We start from the raw sequence: 24,607 nt of genomic DNA on the forward strand, positions 1-24,607 counted from the left end.
AAGTCAGATGGAAAAAATAATAATAATAACATGTCATATCACTTATAGGTGGAATCTAAAAAACAAAATAATTGAACAAATAAAATAGAAACAGACCCATAGATACAAAGAACAAACTGATAGCTGACAAAAGTGGGGGTGGGGAGATTTGGAGGTCAGGTGAAAAAGTGAAGAGATTAAGAAGTACAAACTGGGCCCTGTTGGGTCAGGGCACACAGGAGCAGTGCCCATCTGCTTCTCCACCCTTCCCTCTCATGCTTCTCTTTCTCTCTCTCTCTCTCCCCCTCCTGCAGCCATGGCTTGATTAGAACGAGTTGTCCCTGGGCGCTGAGGATGGCTCCATAGCCTCTGCCTTAGGTGCTAAGAAGAGCTCAGTTGCTGAGCAACAGGGCAATGCCCCAGATGGGCAGAACACTGCCCCATGGTGGGCTTGTTGTCCCGATTTGGGTACATGCCAGATTGTGTCGCTCTGCCTTCCTTTCTCTCACTGAATTAAAAAAATAAAAAGAAGTACAAACTGGTAGTTATAAAATAGTCACAGGGATGTAAATACAGCATAGGGAATATATTGTAGTTACTAATATTGTAATGACTGTGCATGGTGTCAGGTGGGTACCAGGATTATTAGGGGGATCACTTCATAAGGTACATAAATGTCTAACCTCTATGTTGCACACTCAAAACTAATATAACATTGAATGTCAACTGAAGTAAAAAATAAAAATGCTTAAGAGAAAAAATCATTCTTTAAAACATTATTTTGTTTACTGAGATTTTTGGCACCTCCTTGAGTTTTGCTTCTGAGGCCAATGTCTTCCTCACCTCACCCTGATTTCAACTGTTCTGGGGAGGTGGACACTTGCGAGGCCAGAATATGCAGAGATGCAGGCTGAGGCCTTTGGGCTTTATTGTCTGGGTTAGGGCTCTGCAAACTATAGCCCAGGGGCCAAATCGGCCGCTGCCTGCTCTTGTAAATAAAGTTTTACTGGAACACACGCTACAGCAACAGAGCTGATTGGCTGCAATAGAGACTGCATGACCCACAAAGCCAGAATTATTTACTCTCTGGCTCTTTGTAGAAGAAGTTGGCCAGCCTCTGTTCTAAGCAGTTGGGGAAAAAGGCAGAGGAACTGGACAGTGATAGCCTTTAGATGATCACTCTGTATAAGGCAATGGAGTGAGAAGCAGGGTAATGAGGAAGTCCCGGAAGAGATTCAGAAGCTTCAGCAATGATAGGGGTCAGGATGGAGAGAGGAAGACCAAAACTAGCTGTTCTTAGCAGGAAAAATAGAGGAGACATGGTGAACTGGGGGACATTGAAGAAGAAAGGGAGGACAAAGAGAAGGCGAGTCCGCCATTCCTGACCTGAAAGAGGAGGGGCTGTTTGTGCTGTGAGCAAGATGGAGAGTCAGGAAGGAGTAGGAGAGTAGGAGAGCAGCCTTGGCCATGCAGAGCAATCCACGGGGCCATCCTGGGGGAGGTGTCTAGGCAGGACGCGGTGGTGAGATGACCAGCTCACTCACCTGAGAGATTGACCGCGTGACAGTATTTGCACCCTCCGTGCCTGCATCCTCCGTGCTCAATACTGTCTTTGTCCCTTTCTTCCTGCAGGACCTCACTCTGTGTGAAGAGACCAGAGAGCCGTTCAGTCCGGCCAGCTCAGGATACAGCGGGCAGACTGATTCCTCTCCATCGTTCTCTCTTAAGGGACTGGAAGGGTGACTGAGGTGGTCCCAGGGTTGAGAATGCCAGCTTCCCCTTCCCGGAGCCAGAGGTTTGTGACACCTACGCAGGTGCCAGGGACCCGCTTCCTGCCAATTGCTTCAGGGACTGGTCCCCCAGGTCCCTTCAGCTCTGGGCTCAGAGATTCCGCAGCCGCCTGGCCTTTCCCAGCCCAGGGTTCTCCCGCCCTCCCCAGGGTCAGTGCTCACAGGACGACAAGGACACAGAAGGACAAGAAGAGCAGTGTTGTAAGGCCAGCTCCCCCGACAGCCCCCAGCGTCGTTTCCGATAATGCCCACGCATTTCCTGCAGACAGATTGGATTATTGGTGACTGCCCTCTGAGAACTCTTATCTTTTCTCCTCCCGCACCCTGAAGGACCCCAGACACCCTGGATTTCAGTTTTCTGACCCCTTTGCCAGATGCAAACTACAGGAACAGTGGAGGGAGGCATACAGGAACTGGGGTACAGCCTGCCTCTTTTTGGAATGTGGATATTTTGTTCGTTGTGGAACTTATTTTGCATTCATTTTTACTTAAAAAAAAACACTGCATTGTGGTGATATTTCTCTGCTGGCTGAGGTTTCTTTGGCTTCTCTTTACAATTTTGTGCCCAGGATGAGTGCTTCACTTGCTTGACCTCATCCTGTCCCAAAAAGCAGGGACATTGTGTCCCAAGACACCTGTCCAAGCCCCAGTCCTCCTTCCAAGAACCACCTCCTTCCTCTTGTCTCTCCTGCCCAGCCCTTGCTGCACTTTTCAGAGATCGGGCCATACAGGAAGGGGACTGGGGTACTTTGAGTCCCAGAAAATTTCAGACGTCAGAGCCGAGCTCATATCATAGTTGATTTCCCCCTTGAAGTTGGAGGGGCCCCTGGGTGGACTGTGAGGGAGCAGTGGGTGTTTTTCTCTAGCCCCTCCCCAATCCACACATGCACTCACTCTGCAGACGGACGGTCAGAGAGACATGCAGGAAGCCCCGAGAATGCTGAGCTCGGCAGGTGAATTCCCCTTCATCTCCCATGCGTACTTGAGGGAGCTCCAGGACCCCGGGATTTGAGGAGCTCAGGGTCAGGCTCCCCCGGGTCCAGCTCAGCCTGGCGGGGGGGTTGCAGTCGACCACACAGACCAGGCGCAGGGACTGGCCCTCCCGGATGGAAAGAGATGAACCGTTCTCCAGGACTGTGGGTGCTGGAAAAAAAGAGACAGAGGGTCAGAGTGACAAAGAGATCAAGAGAAATTCTCAAGTTGTTCAGGACAGCAAATTCCAAAGGGAAGGGGGAAGGGAGTTAGGGGGAGTGAGCAAAGAGGGGCAATAGGGGACAAGAGGGTGGGAGAGAGGGACTTATATTGAGTGGGACACTTGAATCTGTGTTAACGCAATAAATTAAAATTAATAAAAGATTTTTTTTAAAAAAAGAGAAATTCTCAAGTTGTTCTGCCCAGAAGGTAGACAAGTTTATGTTCCCACCAGTGAGGAGTGAAAGTTTGAGTCTGCCTGTGTTAGGGTGTCTCTTCCTCTCATGCGCAGTCGCAGAGAGGAATGAGGAGGTCTTTGACTAATATTGCAGGACCTGTTTGGTCCTTCAGGTCAACAAACCAAGGCTCACTGTGGTGTGTGGACCCTGGTCACTTCCAGGGAGGGGATGGGCATCTGAGGATAGATTTCAGTGCCCTTTAAATTGTTAGCCATGTGACTATACTACCTGTTCAAACATACATAAAATTAAAAAACTGTTAGAGGAAAATTGAAATATGAGCCTGGAGGACTCATCGGAAGATGGATGACCAGGGACCTTGAGAGGCAGCTCAGCTGTGTGGTTGGTGCCTTGTTCTCCTGGTGAGCTGACAGGGGGCTTGGAGAATCCTCTGGGAGTGAGAGACCAATGGGGACACTGTTCTCAGTGGCCATGGGGGCTGAGGAAGGCAAAGGGCCATTGGGTTCACCTGCAAAGGGGTGTCTGGTGACCAGAATGAACTGGTAAAACCTAGCCCTGTCCTGACCGGGAAGTAGCCCTGCTCCCCACAGTCCCAACGAGCTCCTTCTTACCTGTGCCATTTCCTTGGAAGACAGTGACGACCAAGTTCTGTGGAGTGTCTGGACAGAAGGACATGGAGTGGGGATAAGTCAGTGGTAAAGGCTGGGTGACACTGGCTCTGTGTCCCCAGGACGTGCTTAAATGGGGAAAGAGGAGAAGCAGACACCTCTCTCATCCTACCCCAGCCCAGATTAGGACCAGTATCCAGTGTCTGAGTCCCCGAACCCCCATCTCTGTTTCCCGCAGGAACCGCATCAGGGACTCCCTCTGGGCTAGCTCTCACAGGACACGTTGAGGTGAATGGTTCTCTTCGTGGTCACGCTGACCCCAGGCAAGGTCACCTCACAAGTGAGGGTGGCACCATGGTCCTGAGTCTGCGGAGTGAGGGTGAGCACAGGAGAGAGGTGGGTGCCAGGGACCAGGGTGGGGTGGTCTGCTGACGTCCAGGAGAAGGTGGGGGGCGTGCCCCGCTCACAGGCCCAGGGCACGGAGCAGGTCAGGTTTACAGGGTAGCCAGCCTCCAGGGTCCCCGGGATGATGATGTCCGGTGTGTGGTTGAGGGCTGGTGAGGAGAAGGGGAGACAGAAGATCAGGATGGAGGGTCCAAGGTGTTCCCTGACAGAAGCCTCAGGCTTTGGTCCAGATCCTCTTTCTGAGTCCCAACAGGCTGTACCCCCAACTCCCTCCCAGAATGAGGTCCTAGCCTGGCCTTATATGGGGCCACCATGAACTTTCCCTCTGGCCTCACTGGAGAATGCTTCTTACCTATCACACGCACAGTAAGTATGGGGGTTTGGTAAGTATATCCCATTTCTCCTCTCTCCACCCGAAAAGTATATGAACCGCTGTCAGTTCTCCTGGCGTCTCTGATGTCCAGGGAGCAGTTGTAGAACCGGGGATCCCCGAGGAGGTGGAATCGGCCTTTGGCCTCCTCCTGCACATTACCAGGTGGTTTGTTGGTGGCCACTACAACATTCTGGCCATAGAATTTCACTTTCCGTTGCCAGCAGCCCCAAGCTGAGTCCTGATCAGTCCAATCTATCTGGGGGTAGGACACCCTGCAGGGCACGAAGACACAAAGTCCCTCCTGGACCGTCACAGACTCTGGCATCCTCAGACTGAATTCATCCTGAGCCAGGGCCCCTGCAGAGAAACAACAGTCAGTCCCCCCCCATCCTGTCTGTCACCTCCCCTCGGGCACTCACCTGTCCAGAGCAGGGGCAGCAGCAGCCACAGCATCTCTGACGGGTTTCTGGGCTCCTGCAAGTGAAAAGATGAGGACAGTAAAGGGCTGGGGCAGGGATCCCGGGGGACCACACCAGCCGGGGAGGGAGCAGGGCCCTTTCCTTTCACAGAAGAGGAACCTCCGAGCTGGTGTTTGTCTCCTCTGTGCACAGAGCAGGCTGACACCCCACAGCTCACGACCTGGAGACCCACCTTTGTAACCCCCTGAACTCCCTCAGGCCCCCAGTTCCGGCTCGCCCTCACCGCTGTGCAGCAGCAGCAACAATAGCCTGTCTGGGGCTCGTGGTGACAGGTTCCTCTGGGAGATGTGTTTCTCAGACCGTGCTTCTCAGAAACCAGAACCAAAGATTGCAAGATCCACAGAAGGCCACACAGGAAGATGGGGGTGGGGTCAGAAAGTGACACTTGTCAGAGGGAAACTTCTGACTCTGAAGTTGTCCTGGCCAGGGTGGCTCTTAGAGATCAGCCATCTACTACCCATGTCCTCTCCTGGGAACCCTGAGGGCAGGGAGGGTGAGCGGTGCCCGAATCCCACCCCGTGCAGCCCCTAGCCCGCCTCTTGTTTCTCTGTCAAGTCCTTCTCCTAGGAGGACATTTTCTGTAGAGCAAAAATATTGTTTTTTTTTCTGAGTAGACTCCCCTGGTCTAGATTGTAGATGTCTGTGGATGTCAAGCAAGCCAGGGCGGTCCAGTGTGTAGGACACAGTGAGTGAGGTACAGCAGGCCAGGGGTATCTACTCTCGGGACCAGTGAGGGTGTCTGAGAGGGGAGACATGCACCACCCATCTCTGCAACACGGGAATGGGGGAAGTTCAGTAGGGTTGACAAGGACAATTAAGTTTCCTCCCTCAGCATCCACATGATGAGCATTCCCCCTCTCCACTCACAGGGTCACACACAGTCCTGGATGCTGCCTGAGAATCACCGTGCAGTGGGGACACAGCAAGTGTTCTGCAGCCTGGAGCGCCTAGTGATGGCAGCTGGAATGTGGAATCCACAGTGGAGGGAGGTCACTCCCGCTGCCCCCAGGTTGGAAGGTGAGTCTCAGGAGAATTGAACAGAGGGGACACATGGTCAGTAGAGGCGAAGATTCTGTGTGTGAACACACAACAAGAATATGAAAAGAAGACCCACAGTGAAACACTGGTGAAACTGAGGCAGAGATTCTCTGTACATTGGACTTTGGTAGGGAAGAAAGTACAGACTATAGGGTATAGATTTTTAATTTAAGTTTTATATTATTTGCTTTTGTGACAGAGACAGAGAGAAAGAGACAGGGACAGAAATAGAGGAAGAAGAGAGATGAGAAGCATCAACTCTTTCTTGCAGCACCTTACTTGTGCATTGATTGCTTTCTCATATGTGCCTTGACCGGGGGACTATAGCAGAGTATGTGACCCCTTGCTCAAGCCAGTGACCTTGGATTCAAGCCAGCAAAGTTTAACCTCAAGCCAGCGACTATGGGGTCGAATCTATGATTCCACGCTCAAGCCAACAACGCCACCTCAAGTTGGTGAGCCCGTACTCAAGTATGAGGAGCCTGTGCTCAAGCTGGTGACCTCAGGGTTTTGAACCTGGATCCTATACATGCCAGTCTAATTCCTTATCCACTGCACCACCACCTTGTCAGGAAAAGAAAATGGGTGGCAGAGTTTAAAACCGATAAACATTTTCCCTTAGTTATACTTATATTCCTCTCTAACTTCTCTCTGGACTACCCTTCTCACTGCTGCAGGACAGGGCAGGTCTTCTGGGCTCTGGGGGTTCTGCTCCCAGCAGTCCAGTGTGCAGGACACAGTGAGTGAGGTACAGCAGGCCAGGGGTATCTACTCTCGGGACCAGTGAGGGTGTCTGAGAGGGGAGACATGCACCAAATTTCAGAGCTGATAACTTTTCAATTGTGTGACTGGCGGGTGGAAGGAAGTGGTCCAAACCATAGGAGGCAGCTCCTCCGTAGACCTAGGTCGGTTTTCCTGCAACATATTTTGAGGGTGATGTCAAACAAAGACAGAGAAATTCTCCCACAAGAAATCCATGAATCATCACAAAATGAACACTCTTCAAGAAATAGAACGTTGTGGGCTTCCCAGGACTTCCCCCTGGTCCCCAATCTTTATCTCCATAGCCAGTTCCCCCAAAGGAGCTCATAGCCTCACTTTAAAGCTAATTTTGTTCTTACTTTGTCTTTGTAGTTTATCATCCTAGCATGCTGCTTTTAGCACTATAATATGTACATGTTTTTTTTAAGATTTTTATATAAAAAAGCATACAGCTCGTTTTCTGTCATTCAAATTCAGAAATCTGGCCATCCTGGAAGCATAGCCCACAGTCTGGAGTGGAGACAGAACTGTGGTCATTAGGAGGGGTGCTAGAGGTTTTCGTATGCACAGAAACTCCCACACCATCACTGAACCCTAGATTTTCAGTTAAGGATCCCACTTGCAACCTACCCACACTTGCAACCCTGTCCCGGCCAGCTCATTCTTTCCCTAAGGAACTGAGTTTGCAGCATCTCTGTGTCAGAATGGCTAGCGTATTCCAGTCAGTTTCCAGTTGTTCCCAATTTGCAATAGAATGGAGAAGAGAGACACAGGCAAACCATGAATGATCTAACCGTTTGCAGAAGAGGAACTTGTAACCCACAGGCCAACAGATCTGGGAACATTCTAGCCTGACTTTTTTATTTTGCAGAACAAGACACCGAGGTGCAGAGGGCAAGAAATTGCCTCAGTCACAGCAGTTCCCTGTCTCATGCACCACTGTGCTCACAGGGAGACATTTCACCAATGTTTGTGCGTCCAGGGTTTTTAAAATGGAAGCTTAAGTTAATCAGGGAGGGAACACTTGTCAACTCTTTCCATGAGGTGAGAAGGAAATTTTATTCATTCCTTCATTCATTCACTCAAATAGCATGCACACTGTACCCTCAGGTGTCTGGAAAATGAGTGAAATATGATAGATGTAGTTTTTACTTTAGGGGAACAACATCTGGTTGGAAGACTGGCAGCTTATCTGACAATTTCTGCAGCATAGCATAGATGGCTTTGATGGGGGAGGCTGGGGTCGAGTGGTACTCCTGCTGGTATGAACTGGCAGCTGCATTCTCAGGGAGAAACAGGACAAATGAACATGATAGGGACTCTTAGGAAGCCCCAGGGAATGTAAATCTTACAGGTGATCCTGGGAATTACTGTCTTCGGGTATGGTATTCTCAACGCCACTCACTCCTCTCCCACTGTGTTAGAGATCTTCTGCCAGCTACCAAGTTATGGGTGGTTTGTAAGCAGACTCTCCTCCACATCAGCAGGGGTCAGTCGACCACTCTCAGAGGGCAGTCCCTCTGCCCATGACATAGTATGGCTCCTGGGAATTCCTAGAAAGTAGCGGTGGTGCTGTCCGTGGTGCTGATTCAAAGATGAGAGAGGTTTAGCCAAAGTGTGTGTGTGTGTGTGTGTGTGTGTGTGTGTGTGTGTGTGTGTTGTGCTGTGTCCGAAGGTATTTCCATACTAAATTATTATATAAATCTGTGGATGTGGTAAAGAGGATTGTCCTTCCCCGGTGTGGGTAGGCTCCTTCAATACACTGAGGCCTGAATAAACCAAAGTAGAATAGTATTAGTGCACAGCATTCGTGCGATGACTTTTCACAGTTTTGTGCTGAAACAGGCAGTCTGTCCGGACACTTATCTTCCCCTCTATTTCGAGACAGTGTTTGGGGAGGGGGTGTTTCTTTCAATCAAGTTCTCTGAAACCTAGGTGTCTGGGGTTGAGAGAGGCAAGGAGACAGAAAGAGGGTAGATCTCAAGTGGGATTCAGAACACACTTCCAGAGACTCAGGACTTAATTTTTTAAAATTACAATAGGTGCTAAGGCCCTACCAAACCCAGAGATATGTCTTACATGGGTTTTGTCCTTAAAACTCAACTCAGAACAATGTGATGAAAAAAGACAAGATCGGGTGATCCTCAAATACAGAATCAGTGATATGCCAAGCTCCTTCTGTAGAAGACCTTCCATTAATTTTATCTAGCTTTGTCCACTCATATGAGTGGTACTCTGTGTCTATGGGTGACTACCAGTAAAAATTATCAGTTTTCTCAGCCCAACATTTTCTTGTTCTCTACCTCTGCAAAAAAGGTAACTCTCATGACCACAGAGCTCTCAGTACCATGCTACATGATGTGTCTTAGCATGTCTACCATCAGGACAAGTTAATGGCACATACTTGCATTTCCAAGGGATAAGAACTGCACACAATGAACATGCACCTTGTACCAGGACCTGTGTATAGTGCTTTGTCTGTATCACAATATCCTAGTGAGATGGGGTTTATTATTCCCCCACTTCACAGAGCAGGAAACTGAGGTAGAGAGAGGTGATGTGACTGAGTTTCCAGTTGTCACCCCCTTAGCGGGGATCAAACTCTTTTCAATTCAAGTCATTTTTTAAATACTAAAACTCTATTTTCTTCCACAGCAATCAATTTTCATGAAATCATTTATAATCTTCTAACTAGAGATATAAAAATAAATTTTTCAAGTTTTTGTTTCTCAGAGAAGTTCTGGGTTCCTGGACAAGATCAGAAGCAATGGTGCTGGTTGCTGGTTGGTATCTGTCCTCTGAATACTTGGAGCTGAGGCTCCCATCCATTGGCCACCAAGGTTTCAGCTTGTGATAGCTGAGGAAATTTCACTGGAGATCTTGAATTCATTACTATTTGAGCAGGAAGATTAGTGGGCAGAAATCTGGCTGCATGACAATGATGGCTTCCCATTTATGACTTCATCCTTCCCATTGTATTAACTTAGAAATTCAAACTGCTATGAGGTGGCAGAGACCTCATGACAAACTAGTCCCACAGAGGAAAGAAAGATTGCTTTTTTCCTTTTACTGTGATCTTGAAAAGTATGATGCCCAAGGGGATGAGATATTTAAACAAATGTAAATGTTCCCTTTGTGTTGGTTAAAGGTATAATAGGTATTGGCTGTCCTAACAAAAATTGCAAAGGTAGGTCTTGGAATTACTCTTGTCCCTCCTCAGTCTGATCCCCAGGAACTGGGCCTTGAATATCCAAAGCCATGAACTCTCCTTGGACTCAGTATTTTTCTTGGGACCCTGGGAGTCACGACCTCACACCCTTAGGTGATGCTGAGGGGGACGGTTTTCTGTGGCCATGCAAGCTTCAGGAATCATCACACATCAAAGAGTTGATGCCAATTTTCCAGCCCCATGCGCTGATGACCTAAACATGAGCTGTCTGTCCAGGTATTTCATTTTGTATGATGTAGAAAACTTCCCCTCCATTTCACCTTATCTTCAACTAATTTACTTGTGAAGTGATAAGGTGACTAAGGAACAAGGAGATAGGCCTGTATCTCCAGTACGGATTACAGACCCAGGAGACTCCAGGTACATGACGGTGCTGGTTGTGGTGCTAAAATTGGGCCAAGTATTAAGATCTGAGGTCACCCACCTCTGAGAGGGGTCTGACTTTTCAAGCATAGAATCTGGAACTTGGAGTGGTGAACAGGTGTGGCATGCCTAAGAGGAAAAAATCAGGGAGAAGTAGACTGCTTATCTACAGGCTGGTGTTCTCTTATGCTTCTCTCTGCTTCCTAGTTCATCCACAGGGTATTTAGCGTGTTTGGCTGTCCTGGTGCGGGAGCTGTCAGGGCGGAGATGGAAGTTGCTGTGTTGTTGTGCACTGGCTCATTTAAGCAGTTTGCAGAGAAAAGAGAGCTTGCAGAAAAGGCTACTGGTTGGACTATGAGAGTTTGGACAAAGATGTAGGAGTACAAGAGAGTGTAGGTCATTCTAGACATGACAAAAAATACCCCAAAATTTAGAGTGAGCCCAAAGTAGCCTTTTTTTGTGGATAGGAAGGATGCTGGTGTCCATGGGTAAGTTTTCTTAGAGAAGAGGAGCAAAACCCAGGCAGCAGTGGGCTGAGGCGTGAGGGGGTGTTTAATGCTGTGTCTGGGGACCTGACACTCCACTCCCACCCTGGCCTCAGAGAGAATAGGGATGCTCTGTGCACCCTGATTCAGAATATGCTTCTAGACTGTCCCCGGAGGGGGGCTACCTCTACGTGGCCAGGGGGCAGGAGACTTCACTGATGATTTTGTTGTACCTTTTTCACTTCATAGCATCTAAGTGCCTAACCTGAGTAGGGAACATATTAACCATATCCTGCATTTAACTGCCATTAGACCTTCACTTGGGTCTGGGTCTTCCTTGATTGGGCCTCAAATTCTCCACATGCTTGAAGGTTTAGCCACTGCCCATCTTCCCCAGGTGGAAGCACAGCATGGAGAAGGAAAACAGCGATCGGGACACTGTAACCCAATGTGACTTGCTGTTTGTTTTTATGTAGCGCACATGCTGAGAATAGTTGTGCACTTTTTATGTTATTAATTGATATTTAGATAGAAACACCGACTTGTTTTTCCACTCATCCACAATTCATGGGTTGATTCTTGTATGTCCCCTGAGGATAGAACCCACAACCTCAGAGTACCAGGACAATGTTTAACCAACTAAGCTTCCCTGCCAGGACTGGTTTTGCACTTTAAAATAATTGAGAGGAAAATGAAAGATCAAAGTATATGAAACCCAAATTTAAGTGTCCAGCAATTATGCTTGAATGTAGCTATGTTCACTCCGCAATAGAAGAGTTATGACAGAGACCCCATGGCTCACAAAGCCTAAAATGTATTCTACTTTTCAGATTCTTGTTTTATATTCTGACAGTTTGTGAAGGACTTATCTCTGAATGTCCTTTCCTCAGCTGTTAAGTGAAGTGATAGTGGCAGCACCTCATATGTAACATCGAACAGTAACGTTGTGAGATGAGACCTACAGCCATCTTTTCAGCGTAATTATTTGCCAGGGACAGTCAAAAATTGTGATGGGTATTGTTAGTTCAATTTGACTCCCACTGTATCAGGCTGGTATTGCTAATATTCCCATTTTACAGATGAGAAAACTGACGCCCTGGCTGGCAGTGATTGAGTTGCTGTGGTGTCAAACTTTGTCACCTCATATTGACTGTGTCTCCATCACTTCATGAGGCAGGGGCCACAGATGACAGGATCCTAATTTTCATCAATACAACCTGGCCCGGAGCCAGGCTGATACAAGAAGACCTCAAGAAATGACCGTTAGACAAATGAAATAAAAAACCAGTGATCCAGAATCGGCCTATGGTGATCTCTAACAGTGACCTTACCCTGAAACTGTGGCACTGTGGTTCCCAGATGGGAAAAATACGGGTGACACAGTGCCTGTCATGTGCCTCAGGATATCACTTACCTCGGATCCACACCCCGTAAAGCTCTGATCCCTTCATCATGAAGACCTTTGAGCCCTGGCTCTGGGGATACAGGTTTGAGAACCTGAAGGGTCAGTTTCATAGACCCAGGATCTCTGGTCTTCTGATCTCAGAGATCTGAATCTTTGGACTCCCCTAACTTTCCATTTCACAGGTCTCCTAAGCCCTTGGTCAGTGCAGGGGAGAAGGAGTCTCTAGTTCCTGGAGTTTGGGTAGGAGAAAGTTGTTTCTGGAGCCCAGGTTTTCTCAGCTGCTTGAATCTCTGGGTCTGAGTCTCCGGACCTTGGTGCTCGGTGTTGGGGTACAAGGTCTAAGCCTTTGGACCAGTACGATTAGTGTGTCTAAGTTTAAAGGCCCTTGGGTTACTGGAACACTGAGTCTCAATGACTCTGGGCTTCTTTGTACCTCTCGACCCCTCAGTCTCAGAGTCGGGGTCTGTAGGGTCTCTTGGTCCTGTTAGGACCTCCCCCTTTTCCGTCCACCATTGAGCTCCATCTCCATGTGATAGGAATGTGTGTCCGGTTCACAGGCTGGGCCTGCATGACGGGTCCCATCTCACCCATTACCTAGAGCCAGCCGGGCACCCGACACACACACCAAAAATCACTAACAGCTGATGCACACGCAGAGACCTCAGCTCACACCCTGCTCCTTCTTCCCATGCGACACGCTGAAGCGCACCATTACTGCCCCTGCAGGTATGCAGATTCCACTTCGAGCTTCCACCCTTGGAATCTCTGCCCTGTTCCTGCACTGCCTCCAGCTCATACCTTCGCGACCAACCCTCCACCCTTTCCCCTCCCTCTACTTGGAGATTATGGCATTCACAGCTCTGGCCACAAGGGGACACTGTGCCCATGCCTGTGCATGGGGTGGCTATTTCTGGCAAAGCAAAGTTTCTTCCCACTGTCTCTTTGGGGAGCTCTGATTTCTCCCTGTGGCCTGAACTCGCCTCCAAGGGCAAGAGACTAGTCTGGCAGAAATATTAAGGCCCTCACCTGAACACTGGAAACCTTTGACCTCAAAAGCCGTCTGTTCATTCATTCTACGAATGCTTTATTTATTGATTGATTTTATAGAGAGGGGAAAAGAGAGAGAGATAAGGAAAGAGAGAAACATCAATTTGTTGTCCTACTTATGTATGCATCCATTGGTTGATTCTTGTGTGTGCCCTGACTGGGGATGAAAACTGCGAACTTGGCATATTGGGATGATGCTCTCACCAGCTGAGCTACCTGGCCAGGGCCTCATTCCACAGATATTTATCAAGCACTATATTTGTGACAGTGGTGAAGAGAGGAGTCCCCTCTTCAGTGGTTTGGGATGGAGAGAGGACAGCTAGGCTTCCCCCCGCCCAGAGCCACAGAAATGCAAGAGGGACCGGGTTGTTACCTCTACGTCCCCTACACAGCTGGTCTTCTAAGATGAAAACACCAAGCACACCAGCCTGGTCCCCGGTTTTGTGCACCTTCAGGCACTCTGGTGTCTGCCACAACACTCACAGGTGACATTGAGGTGTTTGGTTCTCTCCGCAGTTACACCGGGTTTAGGGAACTTCACCTGAAAGGTGAGCTTGCTGCTGTGATCCCGGGGGCGTGGATTACAGGTGACGAGTCCTGAGGCCCAGAGAGTGTGAGTAGCTGATGTCCAGGAGAAGGTGCAGCATGTGTCCTGCTCATAGGCCCATGACAGGGAGCAGGACAAGTTCCCGGGATGGCCGACTCCAGGGACACGGGTGTGGCTGAGGGCTGTGGAGGAGAAGGGGAGACAGGAGGTCAGGGGGGAGGGTCCCAGGTACAGTCCTGAGAGAAGAAGCCTCGGGCTTTGCTCCATGTCCTCCCATCTCAACCCTGACCGGGGGCCACCAAACACTTCCTGCGTGGCCTCTCTATAAGCCCATTACTTCACTGTCCCTGCTCAGAGTACATTTAGTGTGTTCGAGTGTTCCAAAGGACTTCCTTTACCTGGAAAGTTTGTCATTTGTCCTCCTGGCATCTCTGATGTCCAGGGAGCAAGTGTAGGTCCAGGAATCCCAAAAAAGGTGGAATGTACACCAGGTCTCCTCCTGCATTTTATAACTCAGGTTATTTAGGGTCACAGTGAAGGTGGTTTGGCCACAACCATTGCACTAGCTACACCCATTCCTCTTGGCCATTCAACTGCCCAGAGCAGGGTTAGCAGCAGCAACATTTCTGACTCAGAGGGTTTCTGGGTGCCGGTGCATGAGGAAGAATGATGCTGTGGGAGGAGGATTGTGGTGAGATTGTTACAACAGAACAGACTGCCATGGAGGCCAAGTGACACTCAGAGAGCTGGAGAACCAATTGATTATGCCGGTGGGCCCAGAGGGGCTAGCACTCTGAAGTGTGAGCCCGACTGGCTGGGTCTGTGGGGTTTTGTGACTGCACAGTTGGGTGGGGTTATACGGTATGTAGAATGCTGAAGGAGGTTTACAGAAGCTAAAAGGTGAAATTAGTAAAAGCAGAAGAAATTATCAAAAAAGCCATATCAAAACTATGCAAGCTGGAAAGGAGTATGAGATCTTGGCCCTTCCTAAAAGAGGAATCTCAAACTCACACTTCGCCCCATCTCAGCATAGAACAGATAATCAGCACACAACTTAGAGACCCAGGACACCCGGCCAGAGAACAGACAGGGAGCTGACCCCAAGTCCTGTCTGTTCATGGGGGGTTGTCTTCCATCACTGGAGCAGGAACTGGACCTCTGAGGACATCTGAGGATGGGATGCATGAGTCTCCTAAGGTCTTTCCGTATGAGGGGTTATTCTGAGCTCCATTGTCTATAACAGGGAGCTGGTCCATGGAAGTATTGACCTGAAGGTCACAGGCTCTTCTACATCTGTGGTCAACCTACAGGATGTAGGCATCTAATGTCCATGTGTGAGTCTGGGGCAGAAGAAAAAATGGGGGTCTCAGGTGAAGTGAAGGCAGCATCCATTCATTTATTAAGTCACTGACAAAATGCTTAGTGAGCATCGATGTGATGTTTGGCTGAAGACAAGACAAGAAGGGCTACAGCGAGGTAGTCTATGACAGAGAGGCTCCTGACCCAGTGACATTACTGTAAGGCATTTTTCCCCTCCGAGAAGGAAGGAAGGGGCCATAGCCACAAAGTGTGGAATAGTAGAGGCTTTATTGTGTACTGCACTGTGTAGATGATGTTCTCTGGTCCCGGGGGGCAGGGATCAGAGAAGGTGCAAGAAGTGATTCGTGTGAGAGATATTTAAAGGGTCTCTAGAGTGTTCGAGCTAATATGATGTGGTGAAATCTCACTGGCTGACGGACAGTCACTTTTTTCAAAGGGTTCCTGGGAAGTTTCTTTTGGTGTGTCTGATTATGGGCGGTCCTAGCCAAAGTTGCCGGGCCTGAGTTCCCCGTGTGACCTTCCCCCATTATTCACCACCCTGCATCCTTGTGTTTTGTGTTTATTAGGGGCACCACTTATTCGTCTGGCTACTCCCTGCTGTTTAGGGGCATCATGGGAGGAAGATCGGAAGGTGGTGTTTTTGAGGGGTGTCAGGAGGAACATCTGTTTGGCCGTGTCTGGAGAAACTTCGCAGATGTGGTCCTATAAGGATTTAAAAAAAAAAAGAGGAGTAACAGGGGAATTTGAATGATGGTTGTTCTGTTGTTTTGTGTTCATTGTGGTGTGGTTGTGGGAGGAGGCAAAGACCGTGCTTTCCTACACTGGAATCTAGACTGGTGGCTCTGTCTCCATGCCCTTGAACCGTCCACACCAACCATTGACACCAGGGCTCCATGACAATGTGTTTTCTGTGTCCCCTCTTCTCTAAGAGCCATCAGACCTTTTGTTATTTCACCTGCTGTAGTCACCTTACACGATGTATACGTGCTCCCAACTTCAGTCAGGACCCTTCTGCTGACCTCAGACATTCACACGGATCTCTCGTTGACGTCCACAGTTGGATGTGAAGTGGCTTCTTAGAATGAACATCACCCTCCAAACCCTCCGCTCTGTGCCCAGAACGCACTACCAATCCTTTCTGTTGCTTAGGGGAGATGCTTGGCATCAGCCTAGCTCTGACTCTGCCTCCTTCCCCACGTTTACTAGGAAACTCAGTGAACTTGAACCTCAAGGCGTATTCAAAACTCTAACTCGGCCCTCATGCCTGCTGCAGCCGCACATACACTGAAGTGGGAGCAACACAGAGGAGATTCGCATGGCCCCTGAGCAAGGATGACACACAAATTTGTGAAGCATTCCATTCTTGTTTTTTAAAAGAATAAATATAAATAAATAAAACCTTGCTCTTCACTGCACCTCCCTGAATCTACCCCCCTCTCCTCCTGCCCTCCATGTCCTCCCCATCTGTGTTTGGCTGCCGGGACTCACTCTGGTCTCTTCTGAACAGAGCAGCGTGTGGGTCCTGTGACCTAGAATGCTCAGTGAGACCTCTGCTGTCCTCAGAGGCCTCCAGAGTCCTGTGTTGGCTGAATGGCCACACTGCGCTGCACACGGTGGGTGTCAGCACCACACGGTGTCTCCCTTTCATGAGCCCCTGTGCTGTCACGTCTCAGTCCTGTTCTAACAGCACTCCTGGCTGCTTTTGCCTCAAGCTGTGACACCACTCTTCCTGCTCCTGGCTAATGTCCTTCAGGAGACACAGTGTCTACTTTCTCACTATTGTTTACAGTTTGCTCAAATGTCACTGTTCACACTCTCAGGTGTTGGAAATTGTCGCCCCACTTGTCATCATATCCTTTCCTTGTATAATATTCCACAAACACATAGTACCATTCAACATGATCCAAATTTTTATTTATTTATGTTAAATTAGCCCCTCCCCTCTTTTACCCTCCACTCTCCTCTCCTCTCTCCTTCTGTCCATCTTCTCCTCTCCAGAATCACAGTTTCTAGATGACAGAGACTTTTATACCCGGTTCCGGGTTACACGCCCAGTTGGTACTACAATGCTGGCACACAGTGCGTGTTCACTTATACTGCCTAAAGAGTTTGTAAATAATGACTTCTTATTGTTTTGTTTAAACTATACAATAATCACAGAAACAGAAGTGCACACACGCACACACACACACAATGAGGTGACTTTTAACTGAGCCAAAAAGATGGTCAGTTCTTGGAGATGTAGGAATGGGAAAGGAAGGGCATTTCACCAACAGGAACTGCATGTGCAAAGTCTCAGAGTCACAATGTCCTTGGAGCCAACATGCTGTAGGGATGGTGTGACACTCAGGGAGATGGCAGAGTCTGGAGGAGAGATCTGCAGGGGACAGACCCCGCCAGGTTCTCCAATCCAGCCGCGCTGTGTGCATCTCACCCACGGCCATGCAGAGGAACCGTCACTGCTCAGACCGTTCAGGAAGTGAATGACATGTCTCTGGGAGCACAATCTGGGCACAGGATGTTGGTGAATTCAGAAACCCAGTGAAGGGAACAGGCTACAGGGACTACCGGGGTCAGGATGACGAAGGATGGCTATCAAACTACGCTGTGATGAGAAAGAAAGCTGGACTAATCTTAGTGATTTCTAAGACTGTGGAGAAGGAGAAAGGGCAAAGTGAAGGATGTCACCCTGAACCTGGATTTAGAGAGGGGGACCGCCGTGTCATCACTGTGACGGGATACCCAACAGAGAAGAGATTGGGAAGACAACAGCATGTCAATTTGAGCAATGCTGAGTGAATTAAATCCAGGGGACATCCAGGGGGAGGTGTCAGTGGAATGTTGGGCTGTGAGACTCCTGCATCACTCACCAGAAGGATTAGCCTGAGATGGTGTTTGCACCCTGGATGCCCATTTGTGACTCGATGTCTTTCTTCTGTGGTACCTGACTCAGAGAAGAGACCAAGGTCTGCCAGTCTGGTCAGATCAGGGGGCAGTGGACAGCAGACCCAACCCCATGCTCCCTCTCCACAGGCTGGAGGAGAGACTGAGGTGCAGAGTGCCACTCTGTCCCCACAGACCCTCTGGAACACTGCAGGAACCTCCCATCCTGGACACTTGTCTGGTGGGATGCACAACCTGTCCCTGTGGACCCCTCACATGCCACTACTTCAGCTCCTGCTCGCCCTGCCCATGACCCACCAGCATCCCTGGGCCTGGTTCTGGACTCAGCCACATGAGTTCAGACATCCCCTGCCCCTGGGCACAGCTCACATGAGGACGATGAGGCAGAGGAGCAGGGCCAAGGCCTTCACAGCAGCTGCCCCGACGGCCACCAGCGCCGCATCTGACCCATGGTCTGAGTTTCCTGCAGGGAAATAGACAAGGATGGGGTCACCTTCTTGAGCACATTCCTGTTCCTTAGCTGTCAGAAGGACTCTGGACCTCATTCTCCCATCTTCCTTAATCACCAGATGAGGGACCGGCTGTGCACGTACCCCAGACCTGCCCCGACCCCCAGCAGTTGGACAAACATTATAATGCATAAGTTAGAATTCAACAAATGAAACATTTCATTCATCAAATAAGGTATTTCCCCATGTATAAGATGCACAACTTTTCAAAAATTTGTGGTCTAAAAACTGGGTGCATCTTATACAGCAGTTGTAGATATTTTTACTTGCATTTCCCGCATTTCGCACTTGTTTTTCTTCTCATTGTTGATGACAGTGATTTATCATCAGACACGGAGGAGGGAAAGCTAATGGATGGAATTGCGACAATGATGAGGAGTTGTATGAATTTTATCAGGAATAAAACTTGAGTTCAATAACTTTATGTAATACATTGTTTTTCAATTTACAAGCCTCGAATTTAAGGTGGGGAAATATGGTAACGTTCTAGAGAAAGTGAAAAGCCAATTCACTTAACGGAAGAAAACCTTTGTTAATCATCTATCTGATAAGGATTAATATCCACCATATGTCTCGTATTCAGCGACAGAAAGTCAAACAACACTATTAAAAATGGGTAAAGACCTTAAAAAACCTTTCATCAAAGATGACATGCAAATGAGCAATAATTCCATGAGAAAACAAACAGCAACATCATTATTGCAGAAGTGAAAATCAAAGCCATGGTGAGATAGCCCATCTCACCCACTGGCAGTCTATCATTTTTAAAAGAGAAATGATGACATTGGTAATTATGGAGAAATTGTGAGCATTATACGTGGCTGGTGGGAATGTAACATGGTCCCACTGTGTTGGAAAAGTTTGGAATTTACTCAAAACATAACACACAAAAACTATCGTTTGACACAGAGATTCCACCCTTAGGTAAATGCCTAAGAACACAAAAAACATGTTTGAACAACAACAAAAAAAGTGTAACCAATGTTCACAGGAGTATTATAACATCCCCAAAGTGAAAACACTCAAATGTCCTTCAACCGGTGAGTGGAAGAACTGAATGTGATACATCCAACAATGGAATGGTATTCAGACAACATACGTCCAGCCTGTCTTCCCAGCCCACCTCCTTCCCCTGGCTTCTCCCTCCCAGGTCCCGCCCTGCCCCATACATCTGCAGATCTGGCCATGCAGGAAGAAGACAAAGAAGGAGGACATTGAGTCCCAGAGAAATTTCAGTCGTCAGAGCCGAGCCCATATCAGAGCTGATTTTCCCCTTAAAGTTTGAGGGGCCGCTGGGTGGACTGTGAGGGAGCAGTGGGTGTTTTTCTCTAGCCCCTCCCCAATCCACACCTGCACTCACTTTGCATACAGAGGGTGAGAGAGACATGCAGGAGGCCTCGAGAATGCTGAGCTCGGCAGGTGAATTCCCCTTCATCTCCCACATGTGCTCGAGGCAACTCTAGGACCCCAGGCTGTGAGGAGCTCAGGGTCAGGCTTCCTCGGGTCCAGCTCAGCCTGGCGGGCGGATTGCTGTCAACCACACAGACCAGGCGCAGGGACTGGCCCTCCAGGATGGAAAGAGATGAACCGTTCTCCAGGACTGTGGGTGCTGGAGAAAAAGAGACAGAGGGTCGGAGTGACAAAGAGATCAAGAGAAATTCTCAAGTTGTTCAGGACAGCAATTTCCAAAGGGAAAGAGGGAGGACTACGGGGGAGGGAGCAAGAGGGGTAATAGGGGACAAGGGGGTGGGAGTGAGGGACTTATGTTGAGTGGGACACTTAAATCTGTGTTAACGCGATAAATTAAAATTAATAAAAGAATTTTTTAAAAAAGAGAAATTCTCAAGTTCTGCCCAGTAGGTAGACAAGTTTACGTTCCTACCAGTGAGGGGTGAAAGTTTGAGTCTGCCCGTGTTAGGGTGTCTCTTCCTCTCATGCGCAGTCGCAGAGAGGAATGAGGAGGTCTTCACTAATGTTGAAGGACCTGTTTGGTCCTTCAGGTCAACAAACAAAGGAAAACTGCGGTGTGTGGACCCTGGTCACTTCCAGGGAGGGGATGGGCATCTGAGGATAGATTTTAGTGCCCCTTAAATTGTTAGCCATGTGACTATACTACCTGTTCAAAAGTATATAAATTAAAAAATTGTTAGAGGAAAATTAAAATATGAGCCTGGAGGACTCATCGGAAGATGGATGACCAGGGACCTTAGAGACAGCTCAGCTGTGTGGTTGGTGCCTTGTTCCCCTGGTGAGCTGACAGGGGGCTTGGAGAATCCTCTGGGAGTGAGAGACCAATAGGGACACTGCTCACCATGGCCATGGGGGCTGAGGAAGGCAAAGGGCCATTGGGTTTACCTGCAAAGGTGTGTCTGGTGACCAGAATGAACTGGTAAAACCTAGCCCTGTCCTGACCGGGAAGAAGCCCTGCTCCCCACAGTCCCAATGGGCTCCTTCTTACCTGTGCCGTTTCCTTGGAAGACAGTTACGACCAAGTTCTGTGGAGTGTCTGGACAGAAGGACATGGAGGGGGCAAAGTCAATGGTGAAGGCTGGGTGACACTGGCTCTGTGTCCCCAAGACTTGCTTAAATGGGGAAAGAGGAGAAGCAGACACCTCTCTCATCCTACCCTAGCCCAGGTTAGGACCCAGTATCCAGTGTCTGAGTCCCCAAACCCCCATCCCTGTTTCCTGCAGGAACCGCATCAGGGACTCCCTCTGGGCTAGCTCTCACAGGACACGTTGAGGTGAATGGTTCTCTTCACGGTCATGTTGACCCCAGGCAAGGTCACCTCACATGTGAGGGTGGCACCATGGTCCAGAGTCTGCGGAGTGAGGGTGAGCACAGGAGAGAGGTGGGTGCCAGGGACCAGGGTGGGGTGGTCAGCTGATGTCCAGGAGAAGGTGGGGGGTGTGCCCCGCTCACAGGCCCAGGGCACAGAGCAGGTCAGGTTTACAAGGCGGCCAGCCTCCAGGGTCCCCGGGATGATGATGTCGGGTGTGTGGTTGAGGGCTGGTGAGGAGAAAGGGAGACAGAAGATAAGGAGGGGGCGTCCCAGGTGTTCCCCGACAGAAGCCTCAGGCTTTGTTCTAACTCCTCTCTCTGGGCCCCAAAAGGCTGTACTCCCAACTCCCTCCCAGAATGAGGTCCTAGCCTGGCCTTATATGGGTCCACCTTGGAATATTTTCTGTGGCCTCACTGGAGAATGCTTCTTACCTATCACATGCACAGAAAGTGTGGTTCTATAGTAAGTATATTTCACAAATCCTCTCTCCACCCGAAAAATATATGAACCGCTGTCAGTTCTCCTGGCGTCTCTGATGTCCAGGGAGCAGTTGTAGAACCGGGGATCCCCGAGGAGGTGGAATCGGCCTTTGGCCTCCTCCTGCACATTACCAGGTGGTTTGTTGGTGGCCACTACAACATTCCGGCCTCTTAATTCCACTTTCCGTTGCCAGCAGCCCCAAGCTGAGTCCTGATCAGTCCAATCTATCTGGGGGTAGGACACACTGCAGGGCACGAAGACACAAAGTCCCTCCTGGACCGTCACAGACTCTGGCATCCTCAGACTGAATTCATCCTGAGCCAGGGCCCCTGCAGAGAAACAACAGTCAGTCCCCCCCCATCCTGTCTGTCACCTCCCCTCGGGCACTCACCTGCCCAGAGCAGGGGCAGCAGCAGCCACAGCATCTCTGACGGGTTTCTGGGCTCCTGCAAGTGAAAAGATGAGGACAGTAAAGGGCTGGGGCAGGGATCCCGGGGGACCACACCAGCCGGGGGGGGGGAAGGGCCCTTTCCTTTCACAGAAGAGGAACCTCCGAGCTGGCGTTTGTCTCCTCTGTGCACAGAGCAGGCTGACACCCCACAGCTCACAACCTGGAGACCCACCTTTGTAAGCCCTTGAACTCCCCTGGCCCCCAGTTCCGGCTCGCCCTCACCTCTGTGCAGCAGCAGCAACAATAGCCTGTCTGGGGCTCATGGTGACAGGTTCCTCTGGGTGATGTGTTTCTCAGACCATGTTTCTCAGAAACCAGAACCAAGGATTGCAAGATCCACAGAAGGCCACACAGGAAGATGGGGGTGGGGTCAGAAAGTGACACTTGTCAGAGGGAAACTTCTGACTCTGAAGTTGTCCTGGCCAGGGTGGCTCTTAGAGATCAGCCATCTACTACCCATGTCCTCTCCTGGGAACCCTGAGGGCAGGGAGGGTGAGCGGTGCCCGAATCCCACCCCGTGCAGCCCCTAGCCCGCCTCTTGTTTCTCTGTCAAGTCCTTCTCCTAGGAGGACATTTTCTGTAGAGCAAAAATATTGTTTTTTTTTCTGAGTAGACTCCCCTGGTCTAGATTGTAGATGTCTGTGGATGTCAAGCAAGCCAGGGCGGTCCAGTGTGTAGGACACAGTGAGTGAGGTACAGCAGGCCAGGGGTATCTACTCTCGGGACCAGTGAGGGTGTCTGAGAGGGGAGACATGCACCACCCATCTCTGCAACACGGGAATGGGGGAAGTTCAGTAGGGTTGACAAGGACAATTAAGTTTCCTCCCTCAGCATCCACATGATGAGCATTCCCCCTCTCCACTCACAGGGTCACACACAGTCCTGGATGCTGCCTGAGAATCACCGTGCAGTGGGGACACAGCAAGTGTTCTGCAGCCTGGAGCGCCTAGTGATGGCAGCTGGAATGTGGAAGCCACAGTGGGAGGGATGTCACTCCCGCTGCCCCCAGGTTGGAAGGTGAGTCTCAGGAGAATTGAACAGAGGGGACACATGGTCAGTAGAGGCGAAGATTCTGTGTGTGAACACACAACAAGAATATGAAAAGACCCACAGTGAAACACTGGTGAAACTGAGGCAGAGATTCTCTGTACATTGGACTTTGGTAGGGAAGAAAGTACAGACTATAGAGTATAGATTTTTAATTTAAGTTTTATATTATTTGCTTTTGTGACAGAGACAGAGAGAAAGAGACAGGGACAGAAATAGAGGAAGAAGAGAGATGAGAAGCATCAACTCTTTCTTGCAGCACCTTACTTGTGCATTGATTGCTTTCTCATATGTGCCTTGACCGGGGGACTATAGCAGAGTATGTAACCCCTTGCTGAAGCCAGTGACCTTGGATTCAAGCCAGCAAAGTTTAACCTCAAGCCAGCGACTATGGGGTCGAATCTATGATTCCACGCTCAAGCCAACAACGCCACCTCAAGTTGGTGAGCCCGTACTCAAGTATGAGGAGCCTGTGCTCAAGCTGGTGACCTCAGGGTTTTGAACCTGGATCCTATACATGCCAGTCTAATTCCTTATCCACTGTACCACCACCTTGTCAGGAAAAGAAAATGAGTGGCAGCTTTTAAAACCGATAAACATTTTCCCTTAGTCATACTTATATTCCTCTCTGACTTCTCTCTGGACTACCCTTCTCACTGCTGCAGGACAGGGCAGGTCTTCTGGGCTCTGGGGGTTCTCCTAGCAGTCCAGTGTGCAGGACACGGTGAGTGAGGTACAGCAGGCCAGGGGTATCTACTCTCGGGACCAGTGAGGGTGTCTGAGAGGGGAGACATGCACCAAATTTCAGAGCTGATAACTTTTCAATTGTGTGACTGGCGGGTGAAAGGAAGTGGTCCAAACCATAGGAGGCAGCTCCTCCGTAGACCTAGGTCGGTTTTCCTGCAACATATTTTGAGGGAGACGTCAAACAAAGACAGAGAAATTCTCCCACAAGAAATCCATGAATCATCACAAAATGAACACTCTTCAAGAAATAGAATGTTGTGGGCTTCCCAGGACTTCCCCCTGGTCCCCAATCTTTATCTCCACAGCCAATTCCCCCAAAGAAACCCATAGCCTCACTTTAAAGCTAATTTTGTTCTTACTTTGTCTTTGTAGTTTATCATCCTAGTATGCTGCCTTTAGCACTATGATATGTACATGTTTTTCTTAAGATTTTTATATAAAAAAGCATACAGCCTGTTTTCTGTCA

At 49.2% G+C, this 24,607-nt stretch overlaps 1 protein-coding gene and 1 non-coding gene across 2 annotated transcripts in view; one reads left to right on the plus strand and one right to left on the minus strand.

Moving 5' to 3' along the window:
• The window catches only part of LOC136330172 (sialoadhesin-like), a 36,642-nt gene extending 13,998 nt beyond the window's left edge, over positions 1 to 22,644 (minus strand). Inside the window, exons 1-18 of the mRNA XM_066266668.1 lie at positions 22,520 to 22,644; positions 22,288 to 22,342; positions 21,848 to 22,225; positions 21,365 to 21,643; positions 21,093 to 21,140; positions 19,995 to 20,243; positions 18,495 to 18,588; positions 18,092 to 18,165; positions 13,896 to 14,083; positions 12,317 to 12,377; positions 5,198 to 5,250; positions 4,966 to 5,020; positions 4,526 to 4,903; positions 4,044 to 4,322; positions 3,772 to 3,819; positions 2,664 to 2,912; positions 1,932 to 2,028; positions 1,524 to 1,620 (exon numbers count right to left, since the gene is read on the minus strand). Of these exons, the coding sequence (XP_066122765.1) occupies positions 1,524 to 1,620; positions 1,932 to 2,028; positions 2,664 to 2,912; positions 3,772 to 3,819; positions 4,044 to 4,322; positions 4,526 to 4,903; positions 4,966 to 5,020; positions 5,198 to 5,250; positions 12,317 to 12,377; positions 13,896 to 14,083; positions 18,092 to 18,165; positions 18,495 to 18,588; positions 19,995 to 20,243; positions 21,093 to 21,140; positions 21,365 to 21,643; positions 21,848 to 22,225; positions 22,288 to 22,321 (2,661 nt within the window). The 5' untranslated portion in view covers positions 22,322 to 22,342; positions 22,520 to 22,644. The remainder of the gene's footprint in view (positions 1 to 1,523; positions 1,621 to 1,931; positions 2,029 to 2,663; positions 2,913 to 3,771; positions 3,820 to 4,043; positions 4,323 to 4,525; positions 4,904 to 4,965; positions 5,021 to 5,197; positions 5,251 to 12,316; positions 12,378 to 13,895; positions 14,084 to 18,091; positions 18,166 to 18,494; positions 18,589 to 19,994; positions 20,244 to 21,092; positions 21,141 to 21,364; positions 21,644 to 21,847; positions 22,226 to 22,287; positions 22,343 to 22,519) is intronic.
• On the plus strand, positions 16,484 to 16,588 carry LOC136332732 (U6 spliceosomal RNA). Its single transcript, XR_010730888.1, has one exon. It is a non-coding gene; the product is annotated as a U6 spliceosomal RNA (small nuclear RNA).
• Positions 22,645 to 24,607: the final 1,963 nt, after the last annotated feature.

The sequence above is a fragment of the Saccopteryx bilineata genome, chromosome 3 (assembly GCF_036850765.1).
Source record: "Saccopteryx bilineata isolate mSacBil1 chromosome 3, mSacBil1_pri_phased_curated, whole genome shotgun sequence".
NCBI lineage: Eukaryota > Metazoa > Chordata > Mammalia > Chiroptera > Emballonuridae > Saccopteryx > Saccopteryx bilineata.